Below are 20,369 nucleotides of genomic sequence, written 5' to 3' on the forward strand. Positions count from 1 at the left end.
TGTTTTGATGGCTCTAGTTTTCCTGCTTAAAACATTTCCTCTGTTCAGTGTTGGGAAAGAAGGCCAATGGGTTGATGGACTAAAGGACGTATTAATTTTTATAATGGAAAGATGTAGCAAGTTGTGGTAAATGCTCTGCAACTCACCGGAGTTAAAACAATAATTTATATAAAGCAATATTTTTTTATTATTTCATTGTTTCCCTTCTACGTGACTTTACCGAAAGAACTAAGAATATGAATCCCTGCAGTCACGAAAGCTTTAAATCAAAATAATTTGCTTGGCTATGTTGGGTGGTAGAGGGCTCATTGAACCACTTAAAGCCATCTGAGCTGGTCGCTTCTTTTTCATAAGCGCCATGGCCACAAATGATAGCTCCACGTGATAAGTGGCTTATCACGTGGGGATTTAGAGCAGCCAAAATACTGTAAACGCGTGATGTTGATTCTAAATTTGGAAGGGAAAAACTGGAGGAAAATCCACGCGACCACGGGGAGAGAGAGACACACACACAGACTCCAAATATACAGCAGCAGCAGGCGTTGTCAGGCTCAGGATCGAACCCACGACCTCCTGTACACCTGGCGAGGTAGTCAACATCTATGAGCCACCGTAAGGCCACGTACTTAGCCCGTTAAATTCACCGTTAAAAATATAGTTGAGCTGGCTCGCTGGGTAGGGCACACCATGGGGCCTGGGAGAGGTGATGATGGCCCATAGAGAGTTGTGACGGAATGGCAGCCAAAGGAGGAATCAACACGGCCGAGAGGGACATTGTTTTCGTCCTCCGTGGAGATCGAGCGATGAAGTCAGCTTCGTCGGCTGGGGAAGGGGAGGGGTGGGGGGGCGAAATAGGTGAATTAATCGCAACAGTGGATAGTTCATGGCTAAATGCTGTGAATTGAAATACTATACTTATCTGCGCTATGAAATAAAATAAATTGTGCGCGCCTTACATGTAGTATGAAATTAAATGGATATGCTAATATATACTAGACAATGAAATCGCAGTGCTAATGTGCGTTATGAAATAAGGCGGCGATGCCAATACAGACTGGGAAATTAAGCGGAATACGCGCATGTGCGTTATGAAATTACGTTGCTATACTAAAGTGGGTTATACTATTAAACGCTCCACGCTAATGCGCACTATGAAATTAAGCGCCAATTTTAAGGTGCACCGAATCAAACGGTCGTGCCCGTACGCTCTATGATATTGCGCGCCTATGCTTGTCCGCGCTACGATATCAAACATGCGCGGTACGCCTATGTGCGCTGTGAAATTGTGCGTCTACGCTTACCCGCACTGCGATATTGAGCACGTATGCTAATGCGCGCTATGGAATGTAGGCCGCGCTGGCTTGTGGGAGTCGTGCTGTGCATGTCGGCGCGTCTCTGAGCGGGAGAGGGCATCGCCGCTGCCGCTGTTGCTGCTGCTGCTGTTGTTGTGAGGGGCAGGGCTCCAGGGGGCATTCGCCGAGGAGCTGCCCTCAGTCTCCCCTCGCCTCGAACCCGAGCCCCCCGCCTCTCCCGGGGGGCATCAGCGAGAACCGCGGAGCGAGGTGAGAGAAGTCCATCCCAGACATCCCCCGGCGCTACTCTGACCGTGTCTCGTCTCGTCTCCTGGCCTGCCCTGCCCATTCATTGTGTGGTCTTGCCCATTCTTACCCTGCCCTGCCAGTTCCATGCCTTGCCCTGCCCACCATCGCATCTATTTCGCCTTACCCCGTGTAGATTCCCCTCCCTGCCCTCACCACCATTCCAGACATGCCAATCTATACCCACCCTTGCCAATCTTTGCCCTGACATGCCCATCTCTACCCTACCTTGCCCATCTCTACCCTGCCATGCCCATCTCTATCCTGTCATGCCCATCTCTATCCTGTCATGCCCATCTCTACCCTGCCATGCCCATCTCTATCCTGTCATGCCCATCTCAACCCTACCATGCCCATCTCTACCCTACCATGCCCATCTCTACCCTACCATGCCCATCTTTACCCTACCATGCCCATCTCTACCCTGCCATGCCCATCTTTACCCTACCATGCCCATCTCTACCCTACCATGCCCATCTCTACCCTACCATGCCCATCTCTACCCTACCATGCCCATCTCTACCCTGCCATGCCCATCTCTACCCTACCATGCCCATCTTTACCCTGCCATGCCCATCTTTACCCTACCATGCCCATCTCTACCCTACCTTGCCCATCTCTACCCTGACATGCCCATCTCTACCCTGTCATGCCCATCTCTACCCTGACATGCCCATCTCGCCCCAGCTCTAATCTGCCCATTCCCTTCTGTGACCTGCTGGTTTTATTTCCTCCCGGTCCCATCACTGCCCATGTATGATCCCTGATATCTGCCCATTCCGTTCATACCCAGCTGTTGTGTTCTTTTCCTCTCCCTGCCTGCCAACGCCCATGTATATTCCCTCTCAGCCTAGCATTGCCCACGCCCTGCCGTGCCCACTGCTAATCACTATCCACGCATGCCCCTGTCAAATCCCTGTCCATGCTTTTAATCGTCACCCCCGTTACCTCCACGTTTCTGCGTCTCCCAGCTCAATTACATTCACTCCCACCCTGCTCATCGCTCCCTCGCCACACCTTCCCTGGTCCGCCACCGGCTTTTCTCTGCGTCTTGCTTCGAAATGGGTCCCCATTCTCCACTCCCAATTGTCGCCGTGCTCCCCATCCCCGCTCGCATGCCTTGCTGGGCCCCCCCCGCCTACCCCTGTCGCATCGCGCTCCGCCAAGGGATGAACTTCGTCATTGGCCGAGTCGTTTCCTCCGGTGGTCCGTTAAAAGCCAGCCTTGTGCATGCGGAAAAGGCGTTTAATAAACGCATGCGTCGCTGTGCTGCAGACACCCTCCTCCACCACAACCGCGCCAGTTCTCGTCGTCTTCAGTTTCTGTGGGCGGATTCCCCGAGTGCGGTGGAGGGGAAGGAGTCCGTCCCGATGGGAACCGCGCGATGTAATGAATGGGTCCATTAATGGGCCAACTTTTTTTTTAGAATGTCGTGGTTGCGGGTCCGTGAGTTGCGGCCGCGCAACTTATTAGGGCAGTGCTCTTCACTAATTTCCAGAGTTGGGGGTTGTGGGGCCACTTTCGCCGATGAGACATCATCAGTGTGAAGGCCGCCACACATTTGACACCAGTGGAGGTGTTGACAGCAGCACGATGATGATGTTGATGGGGCGGTGTTTTCACTCTTTGTGTAGTGTCGAGGGCCGCACTAAAGGCCACCAGGGGCCGCCAGTGGTCCGCGGGCCCGGCAATGATGAACACTGTGATAGGGGGAGATTTGCTCGTAGGCACGGAGAGGGAACATCACCTTACCTGGGCAACGCGGGGTCTCTGTAAACCCGTGGCGGTGGAGAATGTGAGGGTAATAATAATTACGCGGGCGAGCAGTGGCACAGTGGTTAGCGCACCGCACTAAGAAACCAGCCACCTGAGTTTGATTGTTGGCCATGGCTAACGTAATTGGTGAGTGATATCAGAACTGGTCTTGGCTCCTCTTCATCAGCATGCACTGACCAGCATGGGGAAGTATGGTCAAACAAACCCCCATGACCGACATGATGTAGGAGGCTTGGGTTAGGGACTCACTTCACATACAAACTGAATACGATCTTCTTTGGTTCTTTCGGTAAAGTCACGTAGAATGAGAATAAAATAATAAATTGATAAAATAGAATAACACAATAAAATTATCACGACGTTTCGGCCACAACACAAGCGGCCTTCAATTTATTATTATATTCTCATTCTACGTGACTTTACCGAAAGAACCAAAGATGAATCCTTGCAGTCACGAAAGCTTTAAATCGAAATTGAATACGATCTCCTTACAACGGTCATAACCAAATCGCCCTGAATCCGCCCCGTTTCATTAGATCTTGGAAGCCAAGCAGCATGAAGCCAGGCTGGTTACTCGGAAGGAAGACTGCCCGAGAATGCTCGGTGTTATAGGCTTGAGCTGGAGATAGCAGTGCAGCAGTGGATTATTGAATCTATCTGCGTGGATCTTTGAGCCTTCACTCCATAATATGTTGTAGATTTTCTCCGGTTACTCTGAATACCTCCCACATATCAAACATGCATGGAGTTGGTCAAACATCCCAATGCGGCAGGACCCTCTTAATAAAGAGCATTGGAACTCATTTAGGACTTCCTGGGTTAATAAAGGGCATTAAATGAAAACAAAATACTGTAGAGTGTACCTCCACCTGTCACAAATCTCTGAACCTTACCCCAGAATTCTCACCTCCATTTTTTCTGTAGATTCACATTATCTCCACTTCTATGCAGCGTTGAGCTGGGCAAAGTGGCATATACAGTGAGGGAAAAAAATATTTGATCCCCTGCTGATTTTGTACGTTTGCCCACTGACAAATAAATGATCAGTCTAAAATTTTAATGGTAGGTTTATTTGAACAGTGAGAGACAGAATAACAACAAAAATATCCAGAAAAACGCATGTCAAAATGTTATGAATTGATTTGCATTTTAATGAGGGAAATGAGTATTTGACCCCCTCTCAATCAGATTTCTGGCTCCCAGGTGTCTTTTATACAGGTAACGAGCTGAGATTAGGAGCACACTCTTAAAGGGAGTGCTCCTAATCTTAGCTTGTTACCTGTATAAAAGACACCTGTCCACAGAAGCAATCAATCAATCAGATTCCAAACTCTCCACCATGGCCAAGACCAAAGAGCTCTCCAAGGATGTCAGGGACAAGATTGTAGACGCACACAAGGCTGGAATGGGCTACAAGACCATTGCCAAGCAGCTTGGTGAGAATGTGACAACAGTTGGTGCGATTATTCGCAAATGGAAGAACCACAAAAGAACTGTCAATCTCCGTCGGCCTGGGGCTCCATACAAGATCTCAACCTCGTGGAGTTGCAATGATCATGAGAACGGTGAGGAATCAGCCCAGAACTACACGGGAGGATCTTGTCAATGATCTCAAGGCAGCTGGGAACATAGTCACGAAGAAAACAATTGGTAACACACTACGCCGTGAAGGACTGAAATCCTGCAGCGCCCGCAAGGTCCCCCTGCTCAAGAAAGCACATATACATGCCCGTGTGAAGTTTGCCAATGAACATCTGAATGATTCAGAGGACAACTGGGTGAAAGTGTTGTGGTCAGATGAGACCAAAATGGAGCTCTTTGGCATCAACTCAACTCGCAGTGTTTGGAGGGGGAGGAATGCTGCCTATGACCCCAAGAACACCATCCCCACCGTCAAACATGGAGATGGAAACATGCTTTGGGGGTGTTTTTCTGCTAAGGGGACAGGACAACTTCACCGCATCAAAGGGGCGATGGACGGGGCCATGTACCGTAAAATCTTGGGTGAGAACCTCCTTCCCTCAGCCAGGGAATTGAAAATGGGTCGTGGATGGGTATTCCAGCATGACAATGACCCAAAACACATGGCCAAGGCAACAAAGGAGTGGCTCAAGAAGAAGCACATTAAGGTCCTGGAGTGGCCTAGCCAGTTTCCAGACCTTAATCCCATAGAAAATCTGTGGAGGGAGCTGAAGGTTCGAGTTGCCAAACGTCAGCCTCGAAACCTTAATGACTTGGAGAATATCTGCAAAGAGGAGTGGGACAAAATTCCTCCTGAGATGTGTGCAAACCTAGTGGCCAACTACAAGAAACGTCTGACCTCTCTGATTGCCAACAAGGGTTTTGCCACCAAGTACTAAGTCATGTTTTGCAGGGGGGTCAAATACTTATTTCCCTCATTAAAATGCAAATTAATTTATAACATTTTTGACATGCGTTTTTCTGTATTTTCTTGTTATTCTGTCTCTCACTGTTCAAATACACCTACCATTAAAATTATAGACAGATCATTTCTTTGTCAGTGGGCAAACGTACAAAATCAGCAGGGGATCAAATACTTTTTTCCCTCACTGTAGCTGTGGTACAACAGTTTAACACGTAGGCTTTCGCGACCAATAGACATAATAGAGTTTTTTTAATAATAGAGGTTGTGATACAACACTTTGGAGGCAAGGGTTGATGGATCACGCAGGCTTTTGGAGACACCCAACGCCGCTAGGCCTACAGGGTTGGCAGAGTACAGCAGGCGGGTTGCGCGGGAGCCTCTCTGCGTCACACTCGTGCGTGTGGGTTTACTCTGGGTGCTCATTTACTCCGGGTGCTCAGGTTTCCATTCCATGTGCAAGTTCCGGTGTGCCTGTGTTCCTCCATTTTTAGTGTTGTCATCAGATTGCAGGGGGTTAACTTGACCGTATAATTACGATGATTGCAGCAAGACTCCCCATTTTGAGAGGCTATGTTCAAATTGTGGATTTTGTTTACAGCTGTATCATCATCATCACCGCCTTCACCGTCATCATCTCTTTGCTTACATGTGGTGCCAGGAATCAGTGGATAGATTGGTTCTTGCTATAGAAATGTGGAAACTCTCCGAATGGGTCAGGTCCTCTAACACGTGTGAAGCACTGCTAAATGTACGTTTGAATAAGAAGACACTTTACCTCGAAGCATAACACTATGTAACGCAATTTTTTGTTCCTGGGTAGTAAGTGTTATTTCATGGCTATTATTCTCCACGAACTTTGCTTTTTTTTTCAATGAGAAAACGAGCGAATTTGTGTCTTTTCGTTCACATAAAGTCAGAAAAAATATGAATCAAAAAGAACATGTATTTATACTAAAGTAATACAAAAATTACTACAAAAAATTTTGAAGTGAGTAGTTTTTCGAGATTTACGATTATACTGTAAATTACTTTCACGAATCAGCCTCCAAATGTAGTCTCCCATCATGTTCTCGTTATACTGTCCTTGGTAGTGGCGTTCAAAGTCCAGTATATCCTGGTCGAAGCGCTCGCCTTGCTCCTCCGAGTAAGCTCCCATGTTCTCCTTGAATTTATCAAGATGAGCATGAAGGATATGGACTTTGAGGGACAGCCCATAGTGCCGTAGTTCTTCACCAGTCTCAACCAGCTCCACATAGTTTTCGACCTTGTGATTGCCCAGGAAGCCACGAACCACTGCGACAAAGCTGTTCCAAGCCGCTTTCTCCTTACTAGTGAGCTTCTTGGGGAATTCATTGCACTCCAGGATCTTCTTTATCTCTGGTCCGACGAAGACACTGGCTTTGACCTTTGCCTCAGACAGCTTAGGGAAGCAATCTTGAAGGCGACTCCTTATCTACAGCTCTGACAAATTGTTTCATAGGGCCCAATTTGATGTACAGTGGTGGCATCAGCACCTTCCGGGGGTCCACCAGTGGCTCCCACTTGACGTTGTTCCTCCCCACAGAGAACTCGGTCCGCTGTGGCCAATTCCGCCTGTGGTAGTGCACCTTGATGTCCCTGCTGTCACCAAAGGCAAAGATAGCAGGGAAACTTGGTAAAACCGCCTTGGAGACCCATCAGGATTGCCACCATTTTGAAGTCTCCGATGACCTCCCAGCCGTACTCATCATACTTCAAGGCGTCCAGCAAGGTCTTGATGCTGTTGTAATCCTCTTTGAGGTGCACCGAGTGAGCCAGGGGAAGAGACGGGTACTTGTTACTATTATGGAGCAGCACGGCTTTGAGGCTCCTGGATGAGCTCTCAATGAAGAGGTGCCACTCATTCTGGTTACAGGTGATTCCAATTTCCTCGAACAGACTAGTCACATTGGGCAGAAGCAGAGCCCATCTTGACGGCTGAAGAAGCTGCAAAAAGGTTGATGACGCTTTCAATGATCTGCGACTTGCACACTTTTATCCAACAAGTTCAACTGCTTGAGCCTAGACGTCAAAAGCTCGGCATTGGACTTGGTGAGACCAAGATCTCTGATCAAGTCGTTGAGGTCTTGTTGCTTGGGGTAGTATGGGTTTCTCTCCTCAGCTCCACCTCTGAAATTGTCATCTGGATCTACAACGTCTTCCTCGCTCTCTGACTTGCTGCTCTCTTCTAAAGACCGCTGCTCTCTCTCCGGAGGAGTGGGTACGGGGAGCTCATGGCAGTGTGGCACTGGGGCGATGGATAAAGGAAGGTCCGGACACGTGATAGCAGGTGCATTGTTGCCAGTCCGACGTTTGGAAGGGTCCACCATGCAGATGCAGCAGTTGCTTGAGTGGTCAGTGGGTTCCCACCAAATTGTTGGGATAGCGAACTTCATGGCTCTCTTTCTCCCTCTGTAGCATCCTACAAAAATACATTTATTTCACTCATGACTAATGTCTAAGAGATTCTCGCAACATTTTTCATATATGATATATATTTTTTCAATAACATTGAAAATTGTAAAACATTTTAAATTAAAAACTTTAACAATTTACATTTTTTTACAAATTTTATAACATTAAATTCCGAGCAACAATTGTTCATCTTACCTTCCAGGGTTTTTTTAGCATTGCTCGCAGGTGAAATGAGCTGCCCGGGGTTTGTCTTGATCCCCGACAGGCATGCCGAAATATGCCTTGTTGTAGGCCTCACACATCTTAGCAGAGGCTTCCACAGAGTACTTTTTCACTCTTGATACATTGGCCACAGATAAAGCAAAATGCGTCTGCCGGATTCGTGCAGCCTCTTGATGCCATCTCAGAAAAATGCAGATATGTATCCACTTAGGCAGCTGGAACTAAACTGAACTTGTGGGCTTAAGGCCCCTGTATTTATAGTACTATTTATATTACTGGAAAGTTCCAGAATGTTCTAGAAGTTACTCCAAGTTTACTCAGCACTGAATCTATCTGGATTGTTCTGGAAAATAGGTAGATTTCAAAATATCAATGTCCTGGTCACGAAAGCAAAGTTTGTGGGGAATAATAGGCATTTTCTCTACTTTTGAGGCATAAACAATTAGGAAATAACACTTACTACCCAGGAACAAAAAAAAAGTTACACTGTAATCATTCATTTCACTTAGCGCTCAGTAAATTTTATATTAGGCTAGCTGGCGTTGTGGTTAGAGCACTAGACTCTTCATTATGAGGGGTTATGGTTAAAATCCCGGTCGGGTTTCAACCCAGCCCAGCCATCCCAACTACAGGATTGGTTAAAATAACACATCACACACCGAGCCGACACCGCTGAGATCATGAGTTAGAACATAGGTGGTCGCCTGCGATTATGCCGCCTTCTCAAGTGTAGTGAGCTGATGGTCTCAGCCCGGTCACCAGTGGCTGTGCGTAGAAATCATTGCCTATAATTTTTGGTTCTGCGTTTAATTTGGCTAAATTCCAGCTCTGGCAATTATAAATGATGATTGACTTTGACGTGACAAACATCACGATCACATGTAGAACGGTTGGGGTAACTGCTCGCCTCTACTGTTTTTGGACCAGAGGTCACTTGAAGGGATCTCGAAGGTAGATCTGTGATATCTGTTGCCGCGGGCCGTTGTTTAACGTGGAACGGTTGCACTTCACTGCGGGAGTTGCTGAACAGATTATGGGGGAGTGCGCATGACAGGGAGCGACAGAAACAGGAATATGTGGATTCGAGAACAAATTCAGATTAGAGGCACCCTGTTGACTTGTTACGAAAAGTATATGTGCTTGGTCAGTACACCGCTCCTGAAGGGAAGACAGTCGTTCGTCAAGACTGCCAACAGAGAGGATGACCACTGCGGAGATGGAGCAGATAAATGGGCTGATATACCAAAGCTAAATGGATTGTTGTATTGTGAGTCCGTGAGCAATGTTGATCACTTTGAAAGGCCTTCATCCAGCATTGAATGGCTGATTGCAATGAATGTTACGTGCAGTGTCCTTCATACTCATTGCTGTTGTTACATGCAAATGTATTCTTGTACAAACCCTTCCCTCGCTCTCCGACCTAGCAATGCGTCTGTGTTTCTCAACCTTGTGGCCCTATGCGCTGCTTTAATATTTCGATTTATTAGGTTGGGCTTTAAGTGCTTGTTTGGACTCGCAGTAAAAGTGTTTTAACGTGCCCATTACCACGGCGGTTGCTTAAGTGCACTGTGTGTGTGTGAGGAGAGAGCTGGTTTAGGGGTGTGCGTGTTGGCTATTCTATTCTTGCGTATGGCAATATGTTCAGGAGCTGAATGCCAATCTTGAGGTCTGATAGCCAAAAGAGGGCTTCAGGAGAGAGTTCGTATAGTTTGTGCTTCCCCTTCGTGGAATGAGTGAAAACCACAGTGGCTTACTTTACATGTCATGTGGCTAAAGAGGGCTCATTGGCCCATATCAGATCAGGGACCCTTGTCCTCATCACCTCCTTGAGGAGCTGGTTTCGACGCCAAGTGCCTGCCCCCTCTCTGATAAAGCCAGGTTCTCATCCCGCACCTTCTTATTAGCGCGGGTGGCTACATACGGTGTGGCAGAAGTTCAAAACACACGCATGTTTTTCGTGCGTAGTGAGAGGCGATGGTCTCAGCCCAGTCACCAATGACTACTTGAGGAGATACTTTTTGAATCGGGTCTCTAGACCAATAGACTGACAGACCGGTGTCTGATAGGGTTCTGTAGAGTTAAAAACATATTTTGAACCACGTGCTCCACATTGTATAAATACATCTACCGCTCAATTCCAATGAACCACCCTGCTGTTAATCATAAAAAAACACGTGGAAGTTGTTTCCTTAAATAAATGAGCTAAGCAGAGCCCAATGGAGCGAACCAGTTCTAAAAAACAAAAGTTCTATAAACACGGCTGTATCTGAATTAGGTACACGGCTTGCTGGTAACCCTGTGTGGAGAGATAAGGGTGTATGATTTTACAGCACACACACACGTACACACAGCTTTCCGCCAAAACCTGCGTTTCCCACAGCGTCGGATTGTGTTCGGATCCGTACCCTAAATTTACATCCCATGGGGCTTAATAATTAGAACATGTTGGGCTGGTATCGGTGTGAGTATTTTTATATTCTCATACCAGAGCACCTCGGTCGAATGTCTGAGAGAGCAAGCGAGCAAATGAGAGAGCAATTTAGAGAGTAAGTGGGCGAATAAGGGAGTGAGTGAGTGAGATAGTCTGTGGATTACTGACAGAATGAGTGAGTGACATCGGAAGAGAGTCGATAGGACAGCGAGTGGGTGAGTGAGCGAGACGAGAGCAAGCCAGAGAGTGAGCACATGAGTGTTATGTGAGAGTGGTGATTGAGTGTAGAGAGTAAGTCAGCAACTGAGTGATTTTTTTCAGTGTGAAAAAGACTATGAAGCAAACAAATGAGTGAGTGAACAAGTACTGTCTGCGTGAACGTGAACAGGTAAGTCGCCACGTGAGTGTGAATGAACGAACGACTGTGTGAACGGACGACTGTGTGAACGGGGGAGTGTGGACGTCATTGTGCGAGTGACTGAGTGAACGAGCAAGTGACTAGCTCGAACGACTGAACAAAGCCGGGTGACCAAGTTGAGCAAGGAACTTGGCTGAGTAAGCGAGCGGCGACCTCTCACCAACCACACGGCTCCGTGCGGTCATCTCCTCACGCCCACCACCGATCCCCGGGCTCGCTCCGCTCCGTCCGCCCACCTCTCGTCGCGGTGGCTCGCTTAATGGACTGGCTCAGGCGGCTCATGCTGTGCCCCCGGCGCGCGTGCGTGCCGCTCGGAGCGCAGGCTTGCCCGGCACTCGCGTGCCTCGATCGGCACCCGCGGCGGCGTCGGCAGCGCAGCGGCGGCGGCGCCGGCGGCGGCGCCAGCAGCGGCGGCGGCAGGAGGAGGAGGAAGAGGGACCGGTGTTGCTGCGGCTTTGGCTGCGGTTGTGGCGGGGAGAGGGCGGTGTGGCCGTGCCTGGCTCGACTGCATCATGGGGCAGCAGGAGGAGGAGGAGGGGGGGGCGGTCGGGTGGCTGCGTCGCTGAGCCCCCGGGCGGGGAGGGGGCTGCTGTGCCCCCCGGCGCGAGGGGAGATGAGCGGGGGACCCGGGCAGACGGACATCCTGGCCATCGGCTTCCTGGTGAAGGAACGCTGGAAAGTGGTAACGGCACTCGCAGACGCACTCTGTCTCTCGCCCTCTCTCTCTCTCTCCGCATTGGGATGACACGCAGCAGCAGAGCGGCAGCAGCGATCGTCAACTCCTCCTGGCAGGCCAGGTGCTGAAGTCACCTTGTGCCACACAGAGACAGCTGCAACTGAGGGTGCCCTTTAAAATGTGTTGAGATGAGATGTGATGCAAGTGGCTTACGGCATGCAAACCCGGGTTGAGATGCTCTGGCATAATGGGCGATTAAGAACCAGGCTACAGTCTACATTAGTGTTTTTTTATTCACTTTATTTGTTGTTATCTACGTGACTTTACTGAAAGGACCAAAGAATATTAATAATTGTCTCGTGCCTATGCCGATGGCGCTTTTATTGCGTTTGTAGCAGTGGCGGTAGTGCTGGTGGTTGTGGTGGTTTTGCTGACACTGTGATGTATATTGATGGTGGTGGTCATCATGGCAGCGATGTTAACGCAAATTGTGTTGTGTTGATAATAGCAGTGGTGTTGTCTGAACGGTAAGAGTAATGTGTTGGTGATGGAGGGTAATGATGGTGTTGTGTGGGCTTTGGTTACTGTGTTGAAATCCATGCACCGTGTCGCTCACACCATTGGAGATGAGCAATACCAATGTTTGACCAGATTTTATCCATTCCGAGTTTTGGATATTCAGAGATTCTTGGGCACATTACAAACACAGACACGCACACAAACACAAATGGATCCACATTGAAAAGCACAAAGGCACCCCCCCCCCCCCCAGATAACCTTAGCAGACTGTTGGGGCAAGTGATGTTCACGAGCACCAGTGAGGGCAGGCACGGCACACGAGGGTTGTCGGTGGTCAACCTCACGCCTGGTTGCCTTTTGTCTCCCTAGTGGCAATGTTTACAGATCCCATCAGGTACTCATTTGAGGCTGAGTTTACCTAGGGGAGGCCCAGGACAGGCTCAGATAATCGTCACTGGTGTTTGGCCGTGAGTGGGAATTGAACTCGGGTTGTATGTTTGTTGAACTTCTTTTGCACTGCACGTAGCTAACCCTACTAATCGCAGGAGGGGGAAAGGACAATAAACTAAACACAAAACGCATTCTATTAGTCCTTCCCCCGCACCTCCGATTAGCATGGTTGGCTACGTATGGTGCGAAAGAAGTTCAACATACATATATACATCAGGTTCATAGAGTAGTGCACGAACCACTACATCATTTCTCCCCACAGAAAAACACAGACACATGGACACACAATTGGACTGGAGACACACACAAGGTTACGCAGACAGGCACACGTGTATACAGACACACACACGGGGCCTGGGAACATGGTGGTGAGGTATGGGTTCACTTCCCCATCAAGGAATGTTGATAGTGGTTATCTACATCCTCACTGTAGATTAATATCTGTGGCTAATGAATCGGATGCCTTCCGTAACCCCCTTTCCCAATTGTTGGCTCACGGGGCCTCTCAAGATAGCCGTCGTATTCGGTGACTTTAACGCCAGAGTGGGTTATGGTATTTGCACTTGGGCAGGCGTGATGGAAGGTATAGGCTGTATACACCGTCTCTTCCCCCCTTCCACCCCCACGTGTGTGTGTGTGTGCTGCTGTAGCTGAAGAAGATTGGGGGCGGTGGTTTTGGTGAGATCTACGAGGCCGTGGATTTGGAGTCTCGCGAGAGCGTCGCCCTCAAGGTCGAGTCGGCCACGCAGCCCAAGCAGGTGCTGCGTATGGAGGTGGCCGTGCTCAAGAAGCTGCAGGGTGACTCTCGCTGGCTCGCTCGCTCACTCAGAACCTCGCTCGCTCACTCAGAACCTCGCTCGCTCGCTCAGAACCTCGCTCGCTCGCTCGCTCAGAACCTCACTCGCTCGCTCACTCAGAACCTCGCTCGCTCACTCAGAACCTAGCTCGCTCACTCAGAACCTCGCTCGCTCGCTCACTCGGAACCTCGCTCGCTCGCTCAGAACCTTGCTCGCGCTTGCTCACAACCTCGCTCGCTCACTCAGAACCTCGCTCGCTCGCTCAGAACCTCGCTCGCTCAGAACCTCGCTCGCTCAGAACCTCGCTAGCGCTCGCTCACAACCTCACTCGCTCGCTCACTCGGAACCTCGCTCGCTCGCTCTCTCAGAACCTCACTCGCTCGCTCACTCAGAACCTCGCTCGCTCGCTCAGAACCTCACTCGCTCGCTCACTCAGAACCTCGCTCGCTCGCTCAGAACCTCGCTCGCTCGCTCAGAACCTCGCTCGCTCGCTCAGAACCTCGCTCGCTCGCTCAGAACCTCGCTAGCGCTCGCTCACAACCTCACTCACTCGCTCACTCGGAACCTCGCTCGCTCGCTCTCTCAGAACCTCACTCGCTCGTGCACTCAGAACCTCGCTCGCTCAGAACCTCACTAGCGCTCGCTCACAACCTCACTCGCTCGCTCACTCAGAACCTCGCTCGCTCGCTCAGAACCTCGCTCACTCGCTCAGAACCTCACTAGCGCTCGCTCACAACCTCACTCGCTCGCTCACTCAGAACCTCGCTCGCTCGCTCAGAACCTCGCTCGCTCGCTCAGAACCTCGCTCGCTCGCTCAGAACCTCGCTAGCGCTCGCTCACAACCTCACTCGCTCGCTCACTCAGAACCTCGCTCGCTTGGTCACTCACAACCTCGCTGGCTTGCTGTCGCTCAGAACCTCGCTCGCTCTCACTCAGAACCTCGCTCGCTGTCGCTCAGACCTTCGCTCGTTGTCGCTCAGAACCTCGCTCGCTCAGAACCTCGCTCGCTGTCGCTCAGAACCTCGCTCACTCAGAACCTCGCTCGCTGTCGCTCAGAACCTCGCTCGCTCAGAACCTCACTCGCTCAGAACCTCGCTCGCTGTTGCTCAGAACCTTGCTCGCTCAGAACCTCGCTCGCTCTCACTCAGAACCTTGCTCTCTGTCGCTCAAAACCTTACTCGCTCAGAACCTCGCTCGCTCTCACTCAGAACCTTGCTCGCTGTCGCTCAGAACCTCGCTCGCTCAGAACTTCGCTCGCTGTTGCTCAAAACCTTACTCGCTCAGAACCTCGCTCTCACTCAGAACCTCGCTCGCTGTCACTCAGAACCGCTCTCGCTCAGAACCTCGCTCGCTCAGAACCTCGCTCGCTCAGAACCTCGCTCGCTGTTGCTCAAAACCTTGCTCGCTCAGAACCTCGCTCGCTGTCACTCAGAACCGCTCTCGCTCAGAACCTCGCTCACTCAGAACGTCGCTCGCTGTCGCTCAGAACCTCGCTCGCTCTTACTCAGAACTTCGCTCGCTGTCGCTCAGAACCTCGCTCGCTCAGAACGTCGCTCGCTGTTGCACAGAACCTTGTTTGTTCAGAAACTCGCTCGCTCTTACTCGGAACCTCGCTCGCTGTCACTCAGAATTTCGCTCGCTGTCACTCAGAACTTCGCTCGCTGTTTCTCAAAACCTCGCTCGCTCCGAACCTAGGTCGCTGTCGCTCAGAACCTTGCTCGCTCAGAACTTCGCTCTCGCGCAAAACCTCGCTCGCTGTTGCTCAGAACCTCGCTCGCTGTCGCTCAGAACCTAGCTCGCTGTTGCTCAGAACCTCGCTCGCTGTCGCTTAGAACCTCGCTCGCTATCACTCAGAACTTCGCTCGCTGTCACTCAGAACCTCGCTCGCTGTTGCTCAGAACTTCGCTCGCTATCACTCAGAACTTCGCTCGCTGTCACTCAGAACCACTCTCGCTCAGAACCTAGCTCGCTGTTGCTCAGAACCTTGCTTGCTCAGAACCTCGCTCGCTCTCACTCAGAACCTCGCTCGCTGTCGCTCAGAACCTCACTCACTCAGAACCTCGCTCGCTGTCGCTCAGAACCTCGCTCGCTGTCACTCAGAACCGCTCTCGCTCAGAACCTCGCTCGCTCGCTCAGAACCTCGCTCGCTGTCGCTCAGAACCTTGCTCGCTGTCACTCAGAACCTCGCTCGCTCTCGCTCAGAACCTAGCTCGTTGTCGCTCAGAACCTCGCTCGCTCAGAACCTCGCTCACTCTCGCTCAGAACCTAGCTCGCTGTCGCTCAGAACCTCGCTCGCTCAAAACCTCGCTCGCTGTCACTCAGAACCTCGCTCGCTGTCGCTCAGAACCTCGCTCGCTCTCGCTCAGAACCTAGCTCGCTGTCGCTCAGAACCTCGCTCGCTCAAAACCTCGCTCGCTGTCACTCAGAACCTCGCTCAGAACTTCGCTTTCGCTCAGAACCTACCTCACTGTCACTCAGAACTTTGCTCACTGTCGTTCAGAACTTCGCTTTCGCTCAGAACCTCGCTCGCTCGCTCAGAACTTCGTTCACTCTCGCTCAGAACCTCTCTCGGTCAGAATCTCGCTCGCTGTCGCTCAGAACCTCGCTTGCTCTCGTTCAGATCCTCGCTCGCTAGTCACTCAGAACCTCGCTCGTTCTCGCTCAGAACCTCGCTCGCTATCGCTCAGTGAACACTCACTCACTTACTCAATGTCACACTCGGTCGCTCACACTTATTCGCTGGCACACTCAGTCGCTCACTGGCCGACCTCTCTGCAGGCAAGGACCATGTGTGTCAGTTCATCGGATGCGGCCGCAATGACAAATTCAACTACGTCGTCATGGAGCTGCAGGTGACAACTCCCATCCTCAGCCCCGTCTCCCTGTCTCTCTCACTCCAACTCTCCTCATCTCTTTCTCTCCATCACCCCCCCCACCTCCCCGTTCTTGTTTTATCTCCTTCTGTCTTCTTACCCCAGTTTCCCTGTCTCTCTTTCTCGCCATCTCCCCTTCTCCCCCTGCACCTTTTTTTCCTGTCTCTCTCTCTCTGGCTGCCTGCCTGTTTCAAACCTTGGCGAATGCTGTCACTGTCTCAGCTCTCCTCGTTGTCTTCCTGTCTCCTATCTGTCTTCTTTCTCTCTGTCAGCTCATCTTGTAAGATTGTCTCCCGGCCAACGCGCGTGTGTGTGTACGCCCGGGCATGTGGATTTAATACGTGCGTGTGGATACACCCGTGCGTGCGTGCATCCGTAAGCCTTGTTTAAATATATATGTGAAATCTGAGTGGTGCCATGTGCTGATGTGCACTATAATCCAGCCACATGATTACAATTGTTGATGCCGACCTTGACTTGTCTTACCGGCACTGCAAGTCGTCTGGGAAAACCTCCCAAGATGTGTGTGTATGTAGAGTGGGGCACGTTTACACGTCATCACTGACTCCTATTCCTATGTTTGGGTCTTGTGTGTTAACCCGTGTGTGTATTTCACGTTAGTGTGTGTGAGTGTGGGAAGCTGTAGTCTCGCGGTTAGCGCACTTTCCCTACGAACTCGGTGACCCGAGTTCAATTCTCGCTCTCGATTATCTGAACCGGTCCTGAGCCTCCCCTAGGTTGAATCGGCCTCCAATGAGTATCTGGTGCGGGGTGTAAATATCGCCACTGGGGAGACAAAGACGGCTGGGCATGATCCTAGCCACCCACCCCCTCGTGTGCTGTGCTGGCCTTCATAGGTGCGACTGGCTTAACAGCACTTTCCCCTAAAGTTTGTTAAGGCTACAGGAGGGATCTTTGAATGTGCGAATGTGCATTTGAACTGGGAGTGGTAGTGCAGTGATAAGCACACTGCACTACATATCTAGTGACCCAGGTGCAATACCCTTTCATGAAGAGCATCAATACCTGGTAAACACGTGTTAAACGTCACGATCGAGGAGACGCATGCCTCCGGCCGTAGTTGGCTTCTGGCCCTACCAACCCCCCACCCCACCACCCCCACACCCCCCTCGTTTGTCTTTCCGGCCTGCATCGTGCTCCGTGACTCCGTGTTTTGTCTCCGCACCTTCGCTGTAACTCACGTAGGGCCGCAACCTGGCGGACTTGCGCAGGAGCCAGGCGCGTGGCACATTCAGCCTGAGCACCACTCTGCGCCTGGGCAAGCAGATGCTCGAGGCCATAGAGAGCATCCACAGCCTGGGCTTCCTGCACCGGGACATCAAGCCTGTGAGACGCCTGCCCTCGTGCGTGTGTGGGTGTGCGCGTGTGTGGGTGGTGCTGGCCACCCACCCCCTCGTGTTCCGTTCCGGCCTTCATAGGTGCTCGTTAACAGCGTTTGCCCCAACAGTCTGTTAGGGCTATACGGGGGGAATCTTTGTCTTTGTGTGTGCGTGTGTGGTGTGTGTGCCTGTGTGTGTGGGGAATGGTGGCGCAGCGGTTAGCGCGCTTTGCTACGAACCCGGCGACCCGGGTTTGATTTCCGCTCACGGCCAATAACAGTTACGATTTTTCTCAACCAGTTTTGGGCATCCCCTCGGTCGACTCAGCCTCAATTGAGTACCTGGTGCGATGTGTAAAAACATTGCCATGAGGGAGACAAAGGCGGCCCGGTATGGTGCTGGCCACCCACCCCCGCGTGTGATTTTGCCGGCCTTCATAGGTGCTCGCTAACAGCACTTGCCCCAACAGTCTGTTCAGGCTATATGGGTGATCTTTGGGGAGCGGTGACACAGCGGCTAGTGTGCTTTGCTATGAACCTGGTGACCCGAGTTCGATCCCTGCTCATGACCAATAACAGTTACGATTTTTCTGAACCAGTTCTGGACTTTCCCTGGGTCTAATCAGCCTCATATGAGTACATGGAGTGCAGTGTGTAAACATTAGCATCGGGGAGACAAAGGTGGCCGGGCGTGGTGCCAGGCACCTATTGCCTTGTGTGCCGTGCGTGCATAAATAGACGCCCACAGTACTTGCCCCACCAGTCTGTTGATGGCTATACGGAGAATCTTTGTCTTGTGCGTGAGGGTGGGGCTGGATATGTTACCGTCACAAACCTATTGTAGCTATGTACAGTCTGTTCTCCTTTAACGTGATAGTTGCGTTCCACAAGAACACCGTGTTATGGAAAACTCGCGTTATAATAAATAACATAATATAGGGGGTAAAGCACAGCCCGCGATGACACGTGGGATGCGTACGCAGGCTGAACAAAGACTGAGGCGCGTGGGTAGCATCTAGAAGCATCCAGCAGCATCCCGCATTTTGTGATGCTACACCGAGGCAACCGTACAACCGCTTATTCCTACTCGCGCGACGTAGTTCTGTTCACTCAATCGCGTGATATCCAATTCACCTCCGCGTTATAAAAAATGTGTTCTCTAGTACACTCATCGCGTTATATCCAATTCGCGTTATGAAAACAACACGCGTTACAGGAAAACAGATTGTGCCTGCATTTGTGTGCCAATAATCTGTGTGTGACCATATTTATCTGTCTATGTCTATGTGTGTGTGTGTGTGTGCCGGTATCTGTGTGTGTGTGCGCCCACAGTCCAACTTCGCCATGGGCCGGCTGCCTGGCACGCACAGAAATTGCTTCATGCTGGACTTTGGGCTGGCGCGGCAGTACACCAGCTCCACTGGGGAGGTCCGGCCGGTAATGCCGCCCAGCGGTGTAGCACACACGCCAGCGCAAGCTGGCGGTCCGATGCGTTTCAGCGAGCCCCTCACATTTTGTCAAACGTGCACGTGCAGCCCCTTTGTCCATCCCCCTGCTGAACGGAAGTCTTCCCACGCCGATGCCGGTGGGTGTGGTAGAAGGACCATCAGTGCGGGTTGGTGAAGGCGGGGAGCGTAAGGCATGGAAGCACAGAAGTATGGTACAATGATGTAATTTTCTGCTCCGCCTCCAGTAGCAGTGTTTACAGGGTGCCCGCTATAAGGAGAGAATGTGCTGCATTATATTCTTGGTTCTTTCGGTAAAGTCGTGTAGAAGGGAAATAATAAAATAATTAAAAAATCAAACAATTAAATTGTGAGAATATTATTATTACTCAATCAACACGGACCACAGAAGCTCACCGTGGCTGGGCCATGGGGTGGGCTGCCAGCGCCCACCGACCTAACGGCGTCGCCAGGGCGTTAATCCAGGTCCCAAATATCCGTGGGAAATTCCGAAATGTCAGCAAAGTTAAGAAACAAATTGTGTTCGGAGATTAAGATTAATAAGCAAATGGGTGCACGGACGCATACACACGAATGAATGCACGGTGATGTCGTACGTTGGAGGTTGCTTCCCTCTATTCTATTTAAGAATAGAATAGCACGGAATAGAATAGCACGGTTTAAGGTTTTGTAGTGTTCACAGATGTATGGAAATACTCATTATGAAATATTACATCTGTGCATCTGAGAACAACACGATGATATTTCCTTGGCATAGCAATAGGTATTACGTCAGCTCCCTTAAAATAAGTAATGCTATATTACTAAGGTATTATATATACCTTCCGACATAGCCGGGTGGTTGGCTCAGGGGCCTGATATTTTGTCACACCACTGAGCCAGCTTCACTGAGATGCTGGGTTCGTGTTTGGGTTTCAGCCGCCAAAGTCAGCGGTCGCCAACCTGTGGCTCGTAAAAAAATTGCTTCGTTGACGTTATTTATTAA

At 50.6% G+C, this 20,369-nt stretch overlaps 1 protein-coding gene across 2 annotated transcripts in view; it reads left to right on the plus strand.

Annotated features, from left to right (window-relative positions):
• The first annotated feature begins 1,042 nt into the window (after positions 1 to 1,042).
• Positions 1,043 to 20,369, plus strand: part of LOC116948471 (uncharacterized) — a 45,652-nt gene continuing 26,325 nt past the window's right edge. The window contains exons 1-6 of one of the 2 annotated variants that reach the window (XM_076071540.1): positions 1,043 to 1,562; positions 11,587 to 11,946; positions 13,560 to 13,707; positions 16,485 to 16,558; positions 17,786 to 17,926; positions 19,251 to 19,346. In XM_076071540.1, the coding sequence (XP_075927655.1) occupies positions 11,878 to 11,946; positions 13,560 to 13,707; positions 16,485 to 16,558; positions 17,786 to 17,926; positions 19,251 to 19,346 (528 nt within the window). In that variant the 5' untranslated portion in view covers positions 1,043 to 1,562; positions 11,587 to 11,877. Of the gene's footprint in view, positions 1,563 to 11,586; positions 11,947 to 13,559; positions 13,708 to 16,484; positions 16,559 to 17,785; positions 17,927 to 19,250; positions 19,356 to 20,369 lie in introns of both variants that reach the window. The other variant, XM_076071539.1, reaches the window with a different exon arrangement.

Source organism: Petromyzon marinus, chromosome 33 (genome assembly GCF_048934315.1).
Source record: "Petromyzon marinus isolate PM22_M1 ecotype Great Lakes invasive population chromosome 33, UKy_Petmar_22M1.pri1.0, whole genome shotgun sequence".
NCBI lineage: Eukaryota > Metazoa > Chordata > Hyperoartia > Petromyzontiformes > Petromyzontidae > Petromyzon > Petromyzon marinus.